The sequence below is a fragment of the Myxocyprinus asiaticus genome, chromosome 17 (genome assembly GCF_019703515.2).
Source record: "Myxocyprinus asiaticus isolate MX2 ecotype Aquarium Trade chromosome 17, UBuf_Myxa_2, whole genome shotgun sequence".
In the NCBI taxonomy this organism is placed as follows: Eukaryota; Metazoa; Chordata; class Actinopteri; order Cypriniformes; family Catostomidae; genus Myxocyprinus; species Myxocyprinus asiaticus.
Genome location: NC_059360.1, coordinates 3,963,309 through 3,980,323, shown reverse-complemented (window position 1 = coordinate 3,980,323; position 17,015 = coordinate 3,963,309). Strand labels below are relative to the sequence as shown.

At 37.9% G+C, this 17,015-nt stretch overlaps 1 protein-coding gene across 8 annotated transcripts in view; it reads left to right on the top strand.

Annotated features, from left to right (window-relative positions):
- Positions 1 to 17,015, top strand: part of myt1lb (myelin transcription factor 1-like, b) — a 262,765-nt gene that overhangs the window by 232,385 nt on the left and 13,365 nt on the right. For 5 of the 8 annotated variants that reach the window (XM_051723176.1, XM_051723182.1, XM_051723179.1 and 2 more), the window contains exons 12-19: positions 1,910 to 2,031; positions 7,349 to 7,411; positions 7,755 to 7,823; positions 9,625 to 9,687; positions 9,785 to 9,868; positions 13,348 to 13,569; positions 14,448 to 14,539; positions 14,815 to 14,918. In XM_051723176.1, coding sequence (XP_051579136.1) covers positions 1,910 to 2,031; positions 7,349 to 7,411; positions 7,755 to 7,823; positions 9,625 to 9,687; positions 9,785 to 9,868; positions 13,348 to 13,569; positions 14,448 to 14,539; positions 14,815 to 14,918 — 819 coding nt within the window. The remainder of the gene's footprint in view (positions 1 to 1,909; positions 2,032 to 7,348; positions 7,412 to 7,754; positions 7,824 to 9,624; positions 9,688 to 9,784; positions 9,869 to 13,347; positions 13,570 to 14,447; positions 14,540 to 14,814; positions 14,919 to 17,015) is intronic. The other 3 variants (XM_051723180.1, XM_051723181.1, XM_051723183.1) reach the window with 3 other exon arrangements.

Below are 17,015 nucleotides of genomic sequence, written 5' to 3'. Positions count from 1 at the left end.
TTCAGAATATCATGCTACCATACTACGCACTTAGTTTTTTTTGTAGTGTGCATACTGTGCACAGTAGTACCCGGATGACATACTACATTGCCAAAATGTGGAGCATACAACCAGTGCAAACTGTGTGGCATACTGTAATATCAAGCGCTTGACTTGACCTTCCATCTTCAGTGTGATAATTTAACTGAAAGTGTGATTTTTTTTATCCTGTTCTTGTCATGATTTGATCAAATTATACAAAGATATTTTGGCTAAAAATGCTAAATAACCATATTTATTTGAGTGATTAAAATGTAAAAAATTGAATTAAATGTAATTAAATATGTAACATATTTATATAGTTTCGACAACAATCCAGCATAATGTTTAAAGTGGTTATCGGTGTATAATGCATAAGAGACCGTTCAGACCGAACATAATAAATACAAAATAAATTGTTATTTGATTCAGTGTTTTTTAGTTTGATTAATTCTATTTAGTGTACAGTATGACGCAGTTTTAGTGCCATGTTAAAATTAAAATTAAAATAGAAGATTTTGAGAATAAAGTTGTAAGATGACGACAATAAAGTCATAATATTTTGCGAATAATTAAAAAACTAGACCCAGTGCAATAAATACATTAAAAAAGAACGCAGTTGTCTCAAGACCTGTTTTTATAAGTTGACCAGACACTGAAAAAACAGCAAAACAGCACAAAGACATACATAGTCTAGCGCATGTGGATATAGAAAAACAATCGAAAAACAGCACAGTCTGACGCAATAACACATTTGGTGTGAACAGCCTCAAATGCTTCACATATTATACTGTATTTAAATTTTTATACTGTATTATTCCATTCTGAACATATCACTCAAAAAAAGGATTTTTGCTGCTTGTTCAATTTACTTAATTAAAATGAACTAAAGCAAAACAATTCTAAAACATTTTGTCTCAACTTGATTTCATTGTTTATTAAGTACATAAAGAAATAAAAGAGACTTATTTAACCCTCCTATGGTATTTGGTCATTTTTGACCGAAATACATTTTCCTCATTTAATAAAAATGGTTTCTTTTATCTGAGCAGTAAAAGACTTGGTGACTTTTCGATAAGTCTAAGTGGTCGTAAAAATAAAAGCAACACCTTTAGTATTTGCAGTCAAAATTGACCGACCATTGAAAATGAATGGGAAAGACCGAAAAACAGAGTAATTTTGTTTGATCTGTCAAATACAATCCATAAATCAGCCACAATGCAGAAAAAACAGACAGAAATTGAAGGGGGGACTCTAAAACATCCTCAGTGCCAAACATACACACTCAATCACACACAAACACACTTACACATACACAAAAATGAACTGGTGAGACTATAACACAGAGCTTTTTTTTTTTTTTTTTTACATTTGTCAAAAAAAAATAAAAAAAAATAAATAAGTCGCAATGCTAAACACACTCAGAAATGAAGGGGTGAGACAATAACACACTCACAATGCAGAACACACACGTTTTACTACTGAAAGTTTGAAATTGAGATTCTTCTTTTTTATACTCTGAGTTTTCAGAATTTTTAAGTTAATTTCTGTTTCTTGATGTTCATTTTCATGACATTATTATGCATTCACTTTGAGTTAATACATTATTATGTTTAAAATAAATTATTGGTAGAAAAATGCTTATTCTGTGTCTTCTGTTTATAACACCATGGTCAGGTTTGATTGCAAGCATAATTACATTAACTGCAAAAACTTACACTTCAAATAAACTTTAAAATGCTAAACTTTGACAAATGATAGTTTGATCATGTCTAAATATATATTCAAATGCATATCTTCTCTTTCTCTGTCTCTTTCTCTCTCTCTCTCTCTCTCTCTCTCTCTCTCTCTCTCTCTCTCTCTCTCTCTCACTCTGGCTTTGTTTTCACAGTCTGACGATATGGATCCCTTCCAGGACATTTTAGATGATAGTCCCTACACTGCCGATGTCAGTATTTCCAATCCCAAGCCTAAATTCCCACCTTGCAAAGAAAGCAAAAAGGACCTGATAACGTAAGCTGCGCAGGGGAAGTGATGTGACCGCCATCCACACCTCACTTCACAACCCTCTGCCTTCACACATCTCTATATCTCTGTTCTCCTTTATCTTCTGTTCTCACTTTAAAGCTCTAAACTACTGCATGCCACATGATGTGACCATAAATGTTCTGTTCATACAGTCAGGGCTCATTAAGCTAGTGCACTTACTATTTTGTTTTATAAATTTAAAACATCATTTTCATTTGAGCTGTTCATGGTTCAGCTTCACTCTAGGATGCGATTTGGGACACACACATTTGCAGACAGTGAAGCTAAACTGGAAACAATGAAGTAGAATATAAAAACAGTTGAAAATCAGACTTATAGATATTTTGGCAACACCGCATTAATCCAGTCAATCAGAGTTCAAGCTAATTTAGAAACTAATACTTTGACTAACTTAATCAATAGGTATGAAATATTTCAAATTTTGTAATAGTTGTAACCTTATTCCCCTGTAATACATGGAAAGGTGCCTTGTTGGGGAGTAACTAATTAAAAGTTGCAACGCTAAAAATGTCTCGGTTACTGTTGTAACCTCTGTTCCCTGATGGAGGGAACGAGACGTTGTGTCGATGTAGTGACACTTGGGGTCGCTCTTGGGAGCCCCAAACACCTCGAATCTTTGAGAATAGGCCAATGAGAATTGGCGAGTGGAATTTGCATGCCACTCCCCCGGACATACAGGTATAAAAGGAGCTGGCTCGCAACCACTCATTCAGGTTTTGTGCTGAGGAGCCGAGACAAGGTCCCGGCCATTTCAGCGGATAGTACAGTGTTGTGGCAAGAGGGACACAACATCTCGTTCCCTCCATCAAGGAACGGAGGTTACAACAGTAACCGAGATGTTCCCCTCCTGTCACTCACTCAACGTTGTGTCGATGTAGTGACACTAGGGGTCCCTATAGAAAAACGGCACAACAGCTGGACCGTGTTACGTGAACTGCCGATGCAGGTGCAAGCAAGCTGCTGCGTGTGTAATAGTAGGTGCATCAGTCCGCACGTAACCTCCCCCAATGCCCCACAAGACGTCATCCTAGAGGGGGGGAAGCGACGTAACTAGCATGGGAGCAGGCCACGCCAGCCGTGGCCTTTTCTCTCTATGTTTTCTCTCCGCAGAGTATTAGATTTGGCTGGGGCCATCTAATGCTATTACACGCGCCGGGGAAGGTGTTCTTTTCCTTTCCCATTCTTTCAGAGGGAAAAGACCCCACGGAGACCACATCCTGCCCAAAGGTGAGGTAACATGGCAATACGTCACGTGGGCTCACCAGCCGCACATGGAAGAGGCGTGGTGGTAGGTCCTGCCTGGAAGGGGAGGAGCTCTGCAAATACAGCCACCGGGGGCAGAGAGGGCTCTGCCCAAGGGAGACACGGGTCTGCCGACAGGGAGACGTACCGTGGAAAATACATCACAGGGGGTTATCAGAGTAACCGGCACCTGTGGAGCACCTATCCCAGTACAGGGCATATTAGTACCCGTAGTGGGTCCAGCTGCAAATTCCTCTGCCGAATTCACGAGCCACAGGGATAGGGAGGAAGGACATCCAGGGTTCACGGTTCATGAACTCGCATGGGACAAGAAGCGCACGTCTTCGCCTCACGGAGGGGAAAGGCGCTATTTTGCAAGCGATACACCCGGCCAGCTGTTCCGTACTACCAAACTTACCTGTTCGTACCTGACAAAACATGGGACGAAACCGGCTCAACCCGGAGATTGTAAAATCTTGCAACGGTATTAGGTGTTGCCCAGCCCGCTGCTCTGCGGATGTCTGCTAGAGAGGTGCCATTGGCCAGTGCCCACAAGGATTCCAGACTCCTTGTAGAGTGTGCTCACATTCCCAAAGGGGCGGGCACGGCCTGGGCCTGGTATGCCAGAGCGATGGCATCCACGATCCAGTGGACAAGCCTCTGTTTGGAGACAGCGTTCCCTTTCCACTGTCCGTCGAAGCAGACAAAGAGCTGCTCAGAGCATCTAAAGCTCTGCGTGCGATCCAAGTAGATGCGCAAAGCACGCACCGGACACAGCAACGACAGGGCTGGGTCTGCCTCCTCCTGGGGCAGCGCATGCAGGCTCACCACCTGATCCCTGAAGGGGGTCGTGGGATCCTTGGGCACATAGCCCGGCCACATACCCGTAGGTAGAAGGTACAGCGCGGGGGGCGGCTGGAGTGGCTTTCCCTCGGAGGAAGGAAAGCCGTGACTGCAACGTTGCCATGGTCATGTTCTTGCAATGAGAACACAAACCATCCACGAATGCTGCCTCAGTGTGAGCGCGGCCCAGACACGTGAGGCAGCGCTCGTGGCCATCGGAGTCGGAGAGATAACGACCGCATCCAGGAATCACACAAAGACGGAAAGGCATCTTTAAAAAGACGTTCACGTCAATGTGTTGCTCTGATAGAGGAAAATATACTCTTTGCAGAAATACATACTCTCTCAGTAGTGCTGTCGAAGCGCCCAGGGGCGTAGTCTGCACTAAGCGTGCAGAAGGAGAGAAAGCCGCTGAAATGCGCCATATATCCAACAGCATACGCTTCTTTCTGAGGTGAATGGACCGGCAGTGGAATCATCTGTCTTAAAATCAGTTATTAACCTAAACCTTTCTCTCCTGCATGCATGCACACACTGCGTGGGCACGTTTGGACTCAACGTCACCTTATGCGGGCCAAATCATTTTTATTTTTTAAACCTGTACCCACAGAGAGCATATGCACACACCATGTTGTTCTGAAGCTAATAACATCCTGAATCAGCTTTATACAGATTTAAAGGTGCACTCAGTGTCTTTGTGTCATCTTGGACTTACACTGACACCTAGCGGTGTGGATGCAGCATAATTTAAAATCAATAGTTTTCAGTTTCAGATGCCATTGTATAAATGTAGTATTCACAGTCAGTCATGATTACTTTAAACAATGAGTGAAAGTGTCCAATAACAGGACGGTTACTGAGATTAAGTGAGTAGTATTCAGCAGGTCATGTGATTCTAACATGGCCGCCCCCATGTGCGGACCCTCTCCATGTAGAATAAAACAGCTTTTATAAGTTTACTGATATGACTGGAGTCTTTATTTTAATGTGAGTGCTCATGATTTCCTACATATATTGCAAAATTACAGTTCATGTCTTTAGGAGTTCAACTTTTTTAATGATGAAAAAATTACTGAGTGCATATTTAATAACTAACATTGGGGTAAAATAGAAGGGAGCATACACTCATTGCTCTTGGCTCTTTGGCTGTAAAAAGCCATTTGAAACTGAACATTATTACAAAGTAAGGCCTAAGTAAAAAAATAAAATAAAGTTAACTATATGGATGATTTAATTTTAATTACAGATCTGCTTCTCAGTAAAAATCTGGCAGCATCAAATCTATTAATGCATCATATCTAACAATAATTCACAAAAGACTTGGAACCGAAAAACGTACTTTTTACCTCGAATATTTTTTCTTGTATGTGGATTAATCGTGCATGTATATGTAGTATATATATATATATATATATATATATATATATATATATATATATATATATATATAGTTGTTAAAAAGGTCTTCAACATGTCACAGAAGGCTTCATCCACAATGTGCAATTAGGCAAAAAATGTGTGATGCAACAGTTTCCTTCAAGATCAAAGGACATGCTTGTGTTCCAATAAAAAGATAGAAGCCTCATTTTTTTGGGCAACAGGAAGTGGTGTAATTCCAAAAATGTACTATTATAAACCCTTTAGTTTCAGGGAAAATTATCAGAACAAATGTAACCAGTTACCAGCATTTAAAATGTTTCACTACGGAACAAATGAACGGGACTTTGTTTTAATTTTCAGTTACGTTCTGTTAAATTTAATTGCTTTAAGTCCCTGGTTCAGTCCCTGCACCCTCTCCGTCATTTTACTACAGTAGTTAAATTTTGTAGCAAAATAAATATTTAGGTAGTTTGCGATTCAGTGTTTTTTAGTTGCATTTGTGCAACGTTAAAATATTCTCAAAATCTGCAAAAAAAAAAAAAAAAAAAAAACATTTACATTTACATTATGAGAACAAAGTTGTAATAGTTTTTGAGAATAATCATTATAGGCCTTTTACATGAATAAAATCATGATGAGACTAAAGTAGTAATTTGAGAATAAATTCAATTTTATGAAAATAAAGTCGTAGCATTATGAGATTAAAATTGTAGCATTATGATATTAAAATTGAATTATGGGAATAAAGTCATAGCATTATGAGATTAAAGTAGTAATGTTTTGAGAATTAAAGGTGCACTCAGCACTTTTTCCTCATTAAAAACTCCTAAAAACATGAATTGTAATTTTGCAATATATGTAGGAAATCATGATCACTCACATTAAATTGAAGACTCCAGTCATATCAGTAACCTTATAAAAGCTGTTTTATTCTACATGGAGAGGGTCCTCACATGGGGGCGGCCATGTTGAAATCACATGACCAGCTGAATACTACTCGCTTAATCTCAGTAACCGTCCTGTTATTTGACACTTTCACTCATTGATTAAAGTAATCATGACTGACTGTGAATACTACATTTCTACAATGTCATCTGAAACTGAAAACTATTGATTTTAAATGATGCTGCATCCACACCGCTAGGTGTCAGTGTAAGCCCAAGATGACACAAAGACAAAAGTTACTGAGTGCACCTTAAGTCGTAGCATTACGAAGTAGATGCAGATGTAACTATCACTATACCCTTCGAGTCGAACAATGGTCTCCATTCCAGATTGCGCAAATTTATGTCTTTAATCTCATAATTTTACACCTTTATTTTTGTAACATTACGACTTTATTCTCTAAACATTACTACTTCAATCTCATAATGCTCTGACTTCATTCTTGTAATTTTAACTTTATTCTCAAAATATTACAACTTTACAAATTAAATCTCTAAATATTATTATTTTTTTTATGTGGCACTAAAAAAGTAGTCATCATTTATTCTGTCTTTGAACCTAAAAAATATTGTCTCTTTAAATTGATTCAGTGTAGTTAGCTACTTTTTGTTAGTAGCTTGTAGTGTAGCAGCTACGTTTACAAAATGTTCACTTGAATGTAGTTTACTTTAAATTCTAAGTAGGCTGTAGCTTAAGATATAGTTCCATATTAGCTTCCCAAACACTGTAAAGGAGTTTTAAAAAAGGTTTGTGTGCAGACTAGATTGAATTGTTGCCATTTTTTAGCAGGCTTTTGGCAGTATAATGTTTTGTTTCCATTTTGATGTTCTGGACTTTGGCCTTTCATTCTGTCTATTTTTTCTGGAGACAGATGTCCAACACCAGGGTGTGATGGGAGTGGTCACATGAGCGGTAATTACGCCTCACATAGAAGGTGTGACTCCATTTTCTCATGGTGGATTCAGTCCAATCAGTTTATTGTTTTCAGCTTACTTCAACTATACTGTCGAAAGGTTATTAGACTGCCTCGCCACTTTAACCCTTTGAATACTTCAGCAGATTTATAAGTCCTAATTTAAAGAAGCAATTGAAAGAAAGATAAAAAAATATTATTCAGAGGGTTAACTAAATATATCCCCTCCACTTGCACCATTGTTTTTTTGGAGTTGTAGTCTTTTGTTACTGTCTTGTGTTTGTGTGCATTTCTTGTTTGGTATTAGTAGCACAGTCTGACTACAGTTTTTGTTTCACTAACATCCACCTGTACAATTATCTAGTCTTTCAGGATGTCCTTTAGCAGATAAAAGCATTCGGAGTATGATGGCCACCAATGCACAAGAACTCAAGTAAGAATCAAATTGAACTACTGTACAGTAAAAACACAGTCATCCTCTGGAAACGTTACCATTCAGACTGCTCTCACAGTAAAACTGCAGGTTTCCCCAAAACTAAACCTAACCATCAATGGCATAAAAATAAAAAATTAGAGGGAGAAATGCAACCTACGAACTGCGCTCGTCACTGATTATACAAATGCGAATATTTCCTGTGTCACGGTCCTGTCACTCTGTCAGTCTGGGTTTTTGTCTGACAGGACCGTGGCATTATAGTCCCATGTCTTTCTTGTGTTTCGTTGTCTGTCTTTGTGTGAGTGCACGGTTTCATTTGTATTCCCTGCCGTGTGCTCTTCGGTCTGTCTTGTTTCATGTCTGGAGTATGGTGTCTGGGTCCTGACTTCCTGTCTGGTTTGGTTTTTGAAGAGGGGCATGTCAGGCTACAGCACAAACTCAGCACAGAAGTATAAATCGGCCTTAACAGGGTTGAACAAAAGTGAGGGATAAAGACTATTTCTGCATTTTCTCCACACATGCAAAAAAAGGATTTTACCATTTTACAAAAATCATTTTAAACACTGAAAGAGTAATATTTTGATTAAAATAAAAGCAGCATTTTGGTAGAATTAATTATTTTATTTTTTTTTTTTTATAAAATGCAGTGATGATGGATGGGAAAAATTGGGGACACATAAATTGCCTGATATTCTGATGAACAACAAAAGTTTAAAAACAAATTACATTTTTTATTTTAAAATGGGGACACACATGTGCACAAATGGTACTGTTTTCTGAGAATGCCCCCCCAAAAAACACAGTCTTTTGTTCTTTTAGCATATGTTCTGTTCTGATGTAGATAGTGAAACTTTTAAGCTTTGAATCAATTATACATCAAAGTATTCATAGAAGTTACAGCAGCTCCAAAGGTTTGCTTTGAGAACTGTCCAGATTCAGTGACTGAAACTGAATGTGTTTGTTAAAAAACAAGTCATTATAGCTTATAACATTAATTATTGGATTATGATTATTGGTCATTGGATTTGTATAATGTAGGTCCATTGTTTTGTGTCAGATTATTTGACCAAATTAATTTTGATGTGACTTTATAGTATGCAATGAATGCACTGTTCTAAGCTATGCATATACTTCCCTACGTTTCAATTAGCAATCCATTACATATCCTTCATGTAACAAACTTTATGAAAGCCTCTTTGATGAAAATAAAAATTTTACTTAACTGTATAACATATTGGAGTTATAACGCAAGGCTTTTACAGGACAGATATGTTAAAAGGCTAACCTTGGAGTTAAAGGTGCTGTAAGCAATTTTATCCATTCTACTTCAATGAGACTGAGCCATTAGCCACGCCCCTCTTTCCAAAGCCCTGCACTCCAAAGATGATGAGCTTAATTGAGACAGGCATCATGCAGAAACAGTTGTCAAAAACAACAGCAGCAAAATAGCACCCTCAACTGACAACTGTAATGAGCAACATGGCATAAAAATGGCATTAAGCCTCAATAATTTGCTGCAATACTATGAGAACGTGCAAAATAATTGACAGGTTGAAAGTGTCAGAGGTCGCGAACACATTTCTGTTTGCTGTTTACAGAGTCTAGAGCTGTCAGAGATATCGCTCAGCGGTGAGATACCTCATGACACTTATTTAATTAAAATGTTTCAGGGAGTAGGAAAATTTTTTGCATACCTTTTCATGAAAAAAATCGCTTACAGCACCTTTAACAAAGTTGCCTATAGGTATCAATAGGCTTCACGCATGCTGGGCAGTAACAGGGTGCATTTCTGTCCCAGGTGCCCGACCCCGGGCTGTGATGGCTCGGGACATATTACTGGCAACTACTGTTCTCACAGAAGGTAATGCACAAATTTTAGACCAATTCATTTCAAATATATCACACACACACACACACACACACACACAGTGAGGTATCAACGATGTGTATTTCCTCAGTTTGTCAGGTTGTCCACGGGCTCGGAAGACTGGAATAAAGATAACACACAGCAAAGAGGACAAGGAGGACCAGGAGCCAATCAGGTACTCACTTTCAAAGTCTTTTAACTGCACCAAAGGAGTTCCAGAACTTCTGTTCTTCTGCCTCTACTTCTGCTATGAAATGACTGCAATACAATAGGTGTACTACAACACTAAGTCTAATTCAAACAGTTTACTCGAGAATGTTCTTATATGTGGCACATAAGCGTCATTGTATAACGTGGGAGCACATGCACAACTCACCAGTCCAGGTCTCCAACTCAAAAGAAATAGATCCTAAGATCCCAATAAAACCCAATGGACCCATTTCACACTTCCGCGATCACGAAGTGGAAGTCGTCATAGTTAAACTATGGGGATGATCGGGAAGAACAGTAATAACCAGTGCCACTACAGTGTTCCTATTTGCACAAATTTCTGTTTCCATGAATTTCCAAAACATGCTGAACTTTGTACGAGCTCAGTGGATTCAGGCAATTAAACGCAAAGAAGATAACTTTGTTATTAAACGAGGAAGCACTTTCATCTGTGGACAGTATTTTCAAGATGAGGACTTACAGCAGTAAAAGGTGTAATTATGAAACACTTTGAAATCTGAACTGTACCTTCAGGGTTTCACTGGAATGATTACACATCACAACCGACACGACAGTGTGTGTTTGACAGGGTTAGAAGTTGGATGGAGCGGGACATAGGTCTCTCCACTTTTTTAACTTTTTAATGGTGCCCTCTTTTTTGCATTTTTGCTATTTATGGTGACAGATTTTTAGATCGTTCCTTTAATACATAAGTATGTGCCTGCTGATTTAATGCACAACCTCTCAATAATTTATTTTGATCAACTTACCTTCATATTCATGCAGATAACCCTTGAAATACAACTGATAACCTTTGTTGAGTTTAGATTTAATCGTTGATGGACGATGCAGTCAGCGTCTCCAAACGTAAATGCAGGCAAAACTTTGAAGGGCTGTGAAAACACATACACCTCGGCAGTGGCCATAGTTGCGTTTACCCAACTATGAAGACTTCTGCTTCGCGAACACGGAATTGTGAAAAGAGTCCATGGTCGGGCCTAGGAGCTCAGCAAGCAAAGACGCTCACTACCACCCGTGGAGTCGCGAGTTCGAATCCAGGGTGTGCTGAGTGACTCCATTCAAGCTTCCTAATCAACCAGTTGGCCCAGTTCATAGGGTAGCTGGAGTAACGTGCGTTACCTTCCTCGTGGTCGCTATATGGTGGTTCTAGCATGAACCTCCACATGTGCTAAGTCTCCACGATAACAAGCTCAGCAAGACTCATGGTAAGATGCACGGGCTGACTGTCTCAGAAGCGGAGGCAACTGAGATTTGTCCTCCGCTACCCGGATTGAGGCGAGTTAAATCGCCATAGTGAGGAATAAGACAGCATTTGGAATTGGGCATGCCAAATTGGTGAGAAAAAAACAATAGTCAAAATACAGCACAAAAGTACCCACCCAATATTTCATCTGTCTTGGTTCCAGAAGAACTTTTTCCTGGACCTATTTTATAAAAGTAGCAGCAAATGTGAATCTTGTGAGAATGTTTCAGAACAACATGTAGTTACAAAATAAATTATTTGTATTGTATATATTGTAATGTTAGTACATAGTAGTAGGATATTTTTTCCCATTAATGCTTTTTTTTCCATTGGTATTTTAGTACTTCATAAAAGAGTTGTAAGCCATGAACCAAACCAACCAGCTCCAAGGTGAATCACAACATTACAAATTTTGATTTGAAGTGAAAAAATATTTGAAAATTGGACAAAAAGGTACAAGACTGTGTACTTAATGACTTTAATGAGGGAATTAACTACAATCCCATGAAGCAATGCGAATGATGTAATCGAATTGAAAACTATAGAAAATATAAAACTATTGATTTGAAGTTGTTGATTATACATACAGAAACAATATATTTAAAGTATATTGCAAAATAGTTTAAGGATGTAGGGAGAGCGACTCGATTACGTCATTTACATTGCGTCATGGTCGAGCGCTTAGCCTTTTAAAGTATACTCTTTTGACAGCGAGCCAGTACGGATGCATTAGATGCATGCGCACAATAACTGCTTTGTGATACTCTTTAGTACGGTCAGCGGCAGGCACGTGCAGACCATATGCACAGATGCAGACTGTCCATGTGTCTAGAAGAACTAGGCTGCACGCAGTCAGTCAGTGCGTACTGTGTTGATGATGAACTTTGCACTACGCACACTGTGCGAGAGTCGTAGTGGCACACGGAAAACTGAAGTATACTTTGGCCTTAATATGGACTGTGTCCAAAACAGGACTTTCTGTCTCAGTGAGAGCGTTTACATTTATGCACATTCCCACACCAGTCGTGCTAAATAAGCTGACAACCTGTGTGGTCATGTGAACGCATTAAACGGCGTTCCTTTATCGTTGTGAGGTCATAAACAGCTTAAGAATAAACCGATCAACACAGGGAGATTTTTGCCAATTACCCTGATATTGCGTTGCACGTAAACACCTTTACCGCTGTTCTTACCGGCTTATCCAATGTGCGCACGTGTTGTGTGCATGCCTCTTCACAACTGGATATCAAAAGCAGAGAATAATACAATTATTTAAAATCTCGTGTAAACACGGTTTTCTTGCTTTGTCTGACTTTTTAAATAAGCTGATTTTTGGAAGTTATCTGCTTATTGGTGTACTTACACGTTCTTTCACAATCATACTTAATAAGCCAACAACGTGTATAGTTATGTAAACGCAATAAACAGTGTTCCTTTATCAGTGTACAGTCATAAACAGTTTAAGAATCAACTGATCGACACAGTTTGACTTTTGCCCACTATCCTGATTTTGCGTTGCATGTAAACACCTTTACTGGAGATCTTACCGGCTTATCCAATGTTGTGTGCATGCCTCTTCACAGTTTGACGTCAAAAGCAGAGAGTAACTCGATTATTTCGAATTTCATGTAAATGTATTTTTTGTTTTGTTGTTGCTTTGTCTGATTTTCTAAAGAAGCTGATTTTTGAGAGTTATCAGAGTATTGGTGTGCATGTAAATGGGCTCACTGCCTAGACAGACAGCGCCTTAACAGACACAGTGTTTACTAAGACAATCACTACAATGCTTATTTCTTGATAGAAATAGAATCACATGTTGATAAAAAAATAAAAGAAAATAACCAACTTCCTTTAACCGCTGTATCAGACGCCATTTTTTCAAAAATCTATCAAATGGAGCCATCTTAGTAGACAGGATGTTACGCATACACTGGATTCGGACGTGCTTTGATACCTCAGTATACTGTCTGATACAGCTGTATTAAACTTGTATTTAATAATAAGAAATGCGGTGAGAGCCATAAACCAGCTCCAGCAACAAAAGCGAGATAAATCGAGCGAGTTGTGCAAACTTAACTTTTAGTTACTACAATATTAAAATTACCACTGAGATCTATAAGGTCAGATGATCTGTGCTTCATTTAGTTGTCAACAGTAAGATTAAATGTTTATGTTTGCAGGTGTCCAGTGCCTGCCTGTGATGGTCAGGGTCATATAACGGGGAAATACGCGTCACACCGCAGTGCATCAGGCTGCCCTCTAGCGGCAAAGCGGCAGAAGGACGGTTATATGAACACTTCTCAGTTCACATGGAAAGCTGGAAAGACAGACGGAATGTCGTGTCCTACACCAGGCTGTGATGGATCCGGTCATGTCAGCGGCAGTTTCCTCACACACAGAAGGTGATTAATTATTCGATTATCAAATTACATCATCAGGAATACTTTCAGGGGGAGCCTGGGTAGCTCAGCGAGAATTGACGCTAACTACCACCCCTGGAGTCACGAGTTTGAATCCAGGGCGTGCTGAGTGACTCCAGCCAGGTCTCCTAAGCAACCAAATTGGCCCGGTTGCTAGGGAGGGTAGAGTCACATGGGGTAACCTCTTCGTGGTCACTATAATGTGGTTCTCGCTCCTGGTGGGGCACATGGTAAGTTGTGCATGGATGCCGCAAAGAATAGCGTGGGCCTCCATACGCGCTACGTCTCCGTGGTAACGCGCTCAACAAGCCACGTGATAAGATGCATGGATTGACGTCTTAGACACGGAGGCAACTGAGATTCGTCCTCCGCCACCCGGATTGAGGCGAGTCATTACGCCACCACGAGGACTTAGAGTGCATTGGGAATTGGGCATTCCAAATTGGGGAGAAATAAAAATGAATACGTTCAGGAATGTTTCTTCTTTAACATAGGAATCAGGTCACACATACATTTTGGCTTTGTTCGGATAGCATACTACCATACTAGTACATATACTCTGAACAGTATGCAATAGTGAAATATAGTTGTATACAGCACATTTTGGCAAATTTAGCACTTCATCCTGGTATTCAATGCATACACATACTGCATACTGAAGAATAAATAAGGGTGGCATGGCAATATGCTATTTCAGTCACAGCACATGAGTCCAGTTAATATTGAGGTGAGAGCGCCCTCTGATGTTTTGGCTGTAGTGTGACAGACACATTTATAACAACAACAGACAACAGATGTCTTATTTTGGACAACTAAAAGTGTTAACCATCATCCATATTCTTTGTCGCTCATTCTTACAGTCTGTCTGGTTGCCCGCGTGCAACAACAGCAATGAAGAAAGCCAGACTGTCAGCAGTGGAGATGCTCACCATAAAACAACAAACTTCCAATGGTAAAAAATCTCTATGAAATCTCACCAGAGCAAAAGCAGTCTTACTAATAGACATTTTAATTCATCAAGAAATTCACATGCATAATATGCTGTTGATGGGGCTCTAGATGTGCCTGTTATGATGCCAATTTTACATAAGTGGATGGATCCATTTATTTAAATGCATGAAAATAACTTTATGCACACACATGTAGGCAGTACAATAAAGGGGGAGCGGTATATATTTGATTTGTGAGTTGTAAATGTGCATTTGTCTGTTTGTTCCCCCCCTGCAGGTTTTGACAGTGATACAGACATTAAACAGCTGGATGAAGATATTAAAGATTTAAATGAATCAAATTTACAGGTGGAGGCAGACATGATTAAACTTAGAACACAGGTGAGGCAATTTATAGAATATACAGATTATATATATATATATATATATATATATATATATATATATATATATATATATATATATATATATACAGTATGTACTGTTTATAGTAGTTGACAAATAACATGAAAATTAACTTAATTATTATTTATTTTATTTTATTATTATTTGTTTTATTTTATTTTTTAGAGTAATCAGTCTGGTGCAACTTCACCTACAGACAAGGTGCATGGAGAAGACAAAGTGCATTCGAAGAGGATAAATCCAGCAACACTTGTTGAAGGAAGAGATTTATTCGATAATAAATCTCTCCCTTCAACAAGTGTTGCAGGATTTATCCTCTTCGATTTTTTATTTTTTTAACATGTCTCAACTGTAGGGAATATCACGTCTCAGGGGCTGATTATTATTAACAAACAGATTTCAACATTTTCTTTTTGTTAAATGAAAGTCACATAAAAACTGGCTTAGCTGGCTTTTTTACTAGACCATCATAATTTATTTTTGGTATTTTTCAAATCCCTTTTATGTATAGATTTTTTTACTGTTTTAGCCTTGTCCCAAAAACAAGCTTTCATTATCAAATAATGAAAATCCTTCACAAAAATTATTACATTCAAAACTATGCTAATAAGAGTGAAATAAACATAAACCATTTCAATATTTATTGTGTGAAAATGATATTTCAAAAATGAATTCAAAACTTTAGCTTCAGGGAATGTCACGTCCCAGGGGTTGATTATTATTAAAACTAACAGTTTTCAACATTTTCTTTTTGTTATATGAAGGTTTCTTGCTTAGAAATGTTTTACCAGGCTTTCATCATTTATTTTGGGTATTTTTCAAATCCCTTTTATGTAAAGATTTTACTGTTTTAGCCTTGTCCCAAAACCAGACTTTCAATATTAAACAATGAAAATCCGTTATAAAAATTATATAAATTATTACGTTCAAAACTATGCTAATAAGAGTGAAATAAACATAAACCATTTCAATTTTTATTGTGTGAAAATGATATTTCAAAAATTACGACTGACCCACACCAAACTATTTTGCCCCTAGAACAGTTTTTTTTTTTTTTAAAGTTAGTGTACTTGTTAACCAAGTCGACAAAAGTGATGTTTGAAGTAAATTCAAGGTCAATATCACTTGTGAGCAGAGTATTTTTATGGGGCATCATTTTCAATCATTGCCCTGTGATGGACTGGCCATGGATGGATGGATCATTTTCAATCAAGCTGTAATTTTGCCTAATTACGCAAAAAGTGTGAAAATATTACTTAATTGTGTGTATTTAGGATACATTAAATGTTAGCTATGAAATGAGCCTTAGCAAGTCAAAATAGTCTGACAAATTATTTTTAAAAATAATTAAAAAAATTATAAAAAACATTCAGCGTTGTTTCCAGCACAGACTTCTATTAAACACAATAAAGAATTTAAGATGTTCTGGAAATGACACTGTGGTGGGGATTTTCATAACTTTGTACATACACTGTTGGACATTGATAGTATATACATTTGTAGAAGAAGAAAAACTATGAGTGTAAAAAATGTTTTGATGAGACGTACTTTCTAAAAGTCCACAGTGCTAAAAGTGCCTAAAGTTGAAGAAACACCCCTGAACATTTTTCTTTCTTTTTCTTAAAGCACAATTGTAATGGACTTTTTAAAGTACAAATACTGTATTCCATGTATTATCTCAATTAAAATGAGTTTTCAAATATTGCATGTATAATTATTATACCAGACTTAGTAAAAAAAAAAAAAAAAAAAAAAAGCTGTTTAGATAAAGTATAACATATAACACTTCAGGACAACACTGACACTTCTTAACTCATTGCTTAACCATTTACTCATGTGCTTCATGGGTCATAACTTACTATATTTCTCATCATACTCATAGTGCCATGTGTGCAAAGTTTAGGGCATTTCTTTCCCTTGCCTTTCTTAACCCTTTTAATAAATTCAGTTATTAAACATTTGAATCCCACAACACTAGTTCTTTGGCTAAACTTGATTCAATCGTGGACAGTGGTTACACGTGTTTGAAATGCATTTTCGTAACTTAAAATTACTATGTAATCTCAACACAAA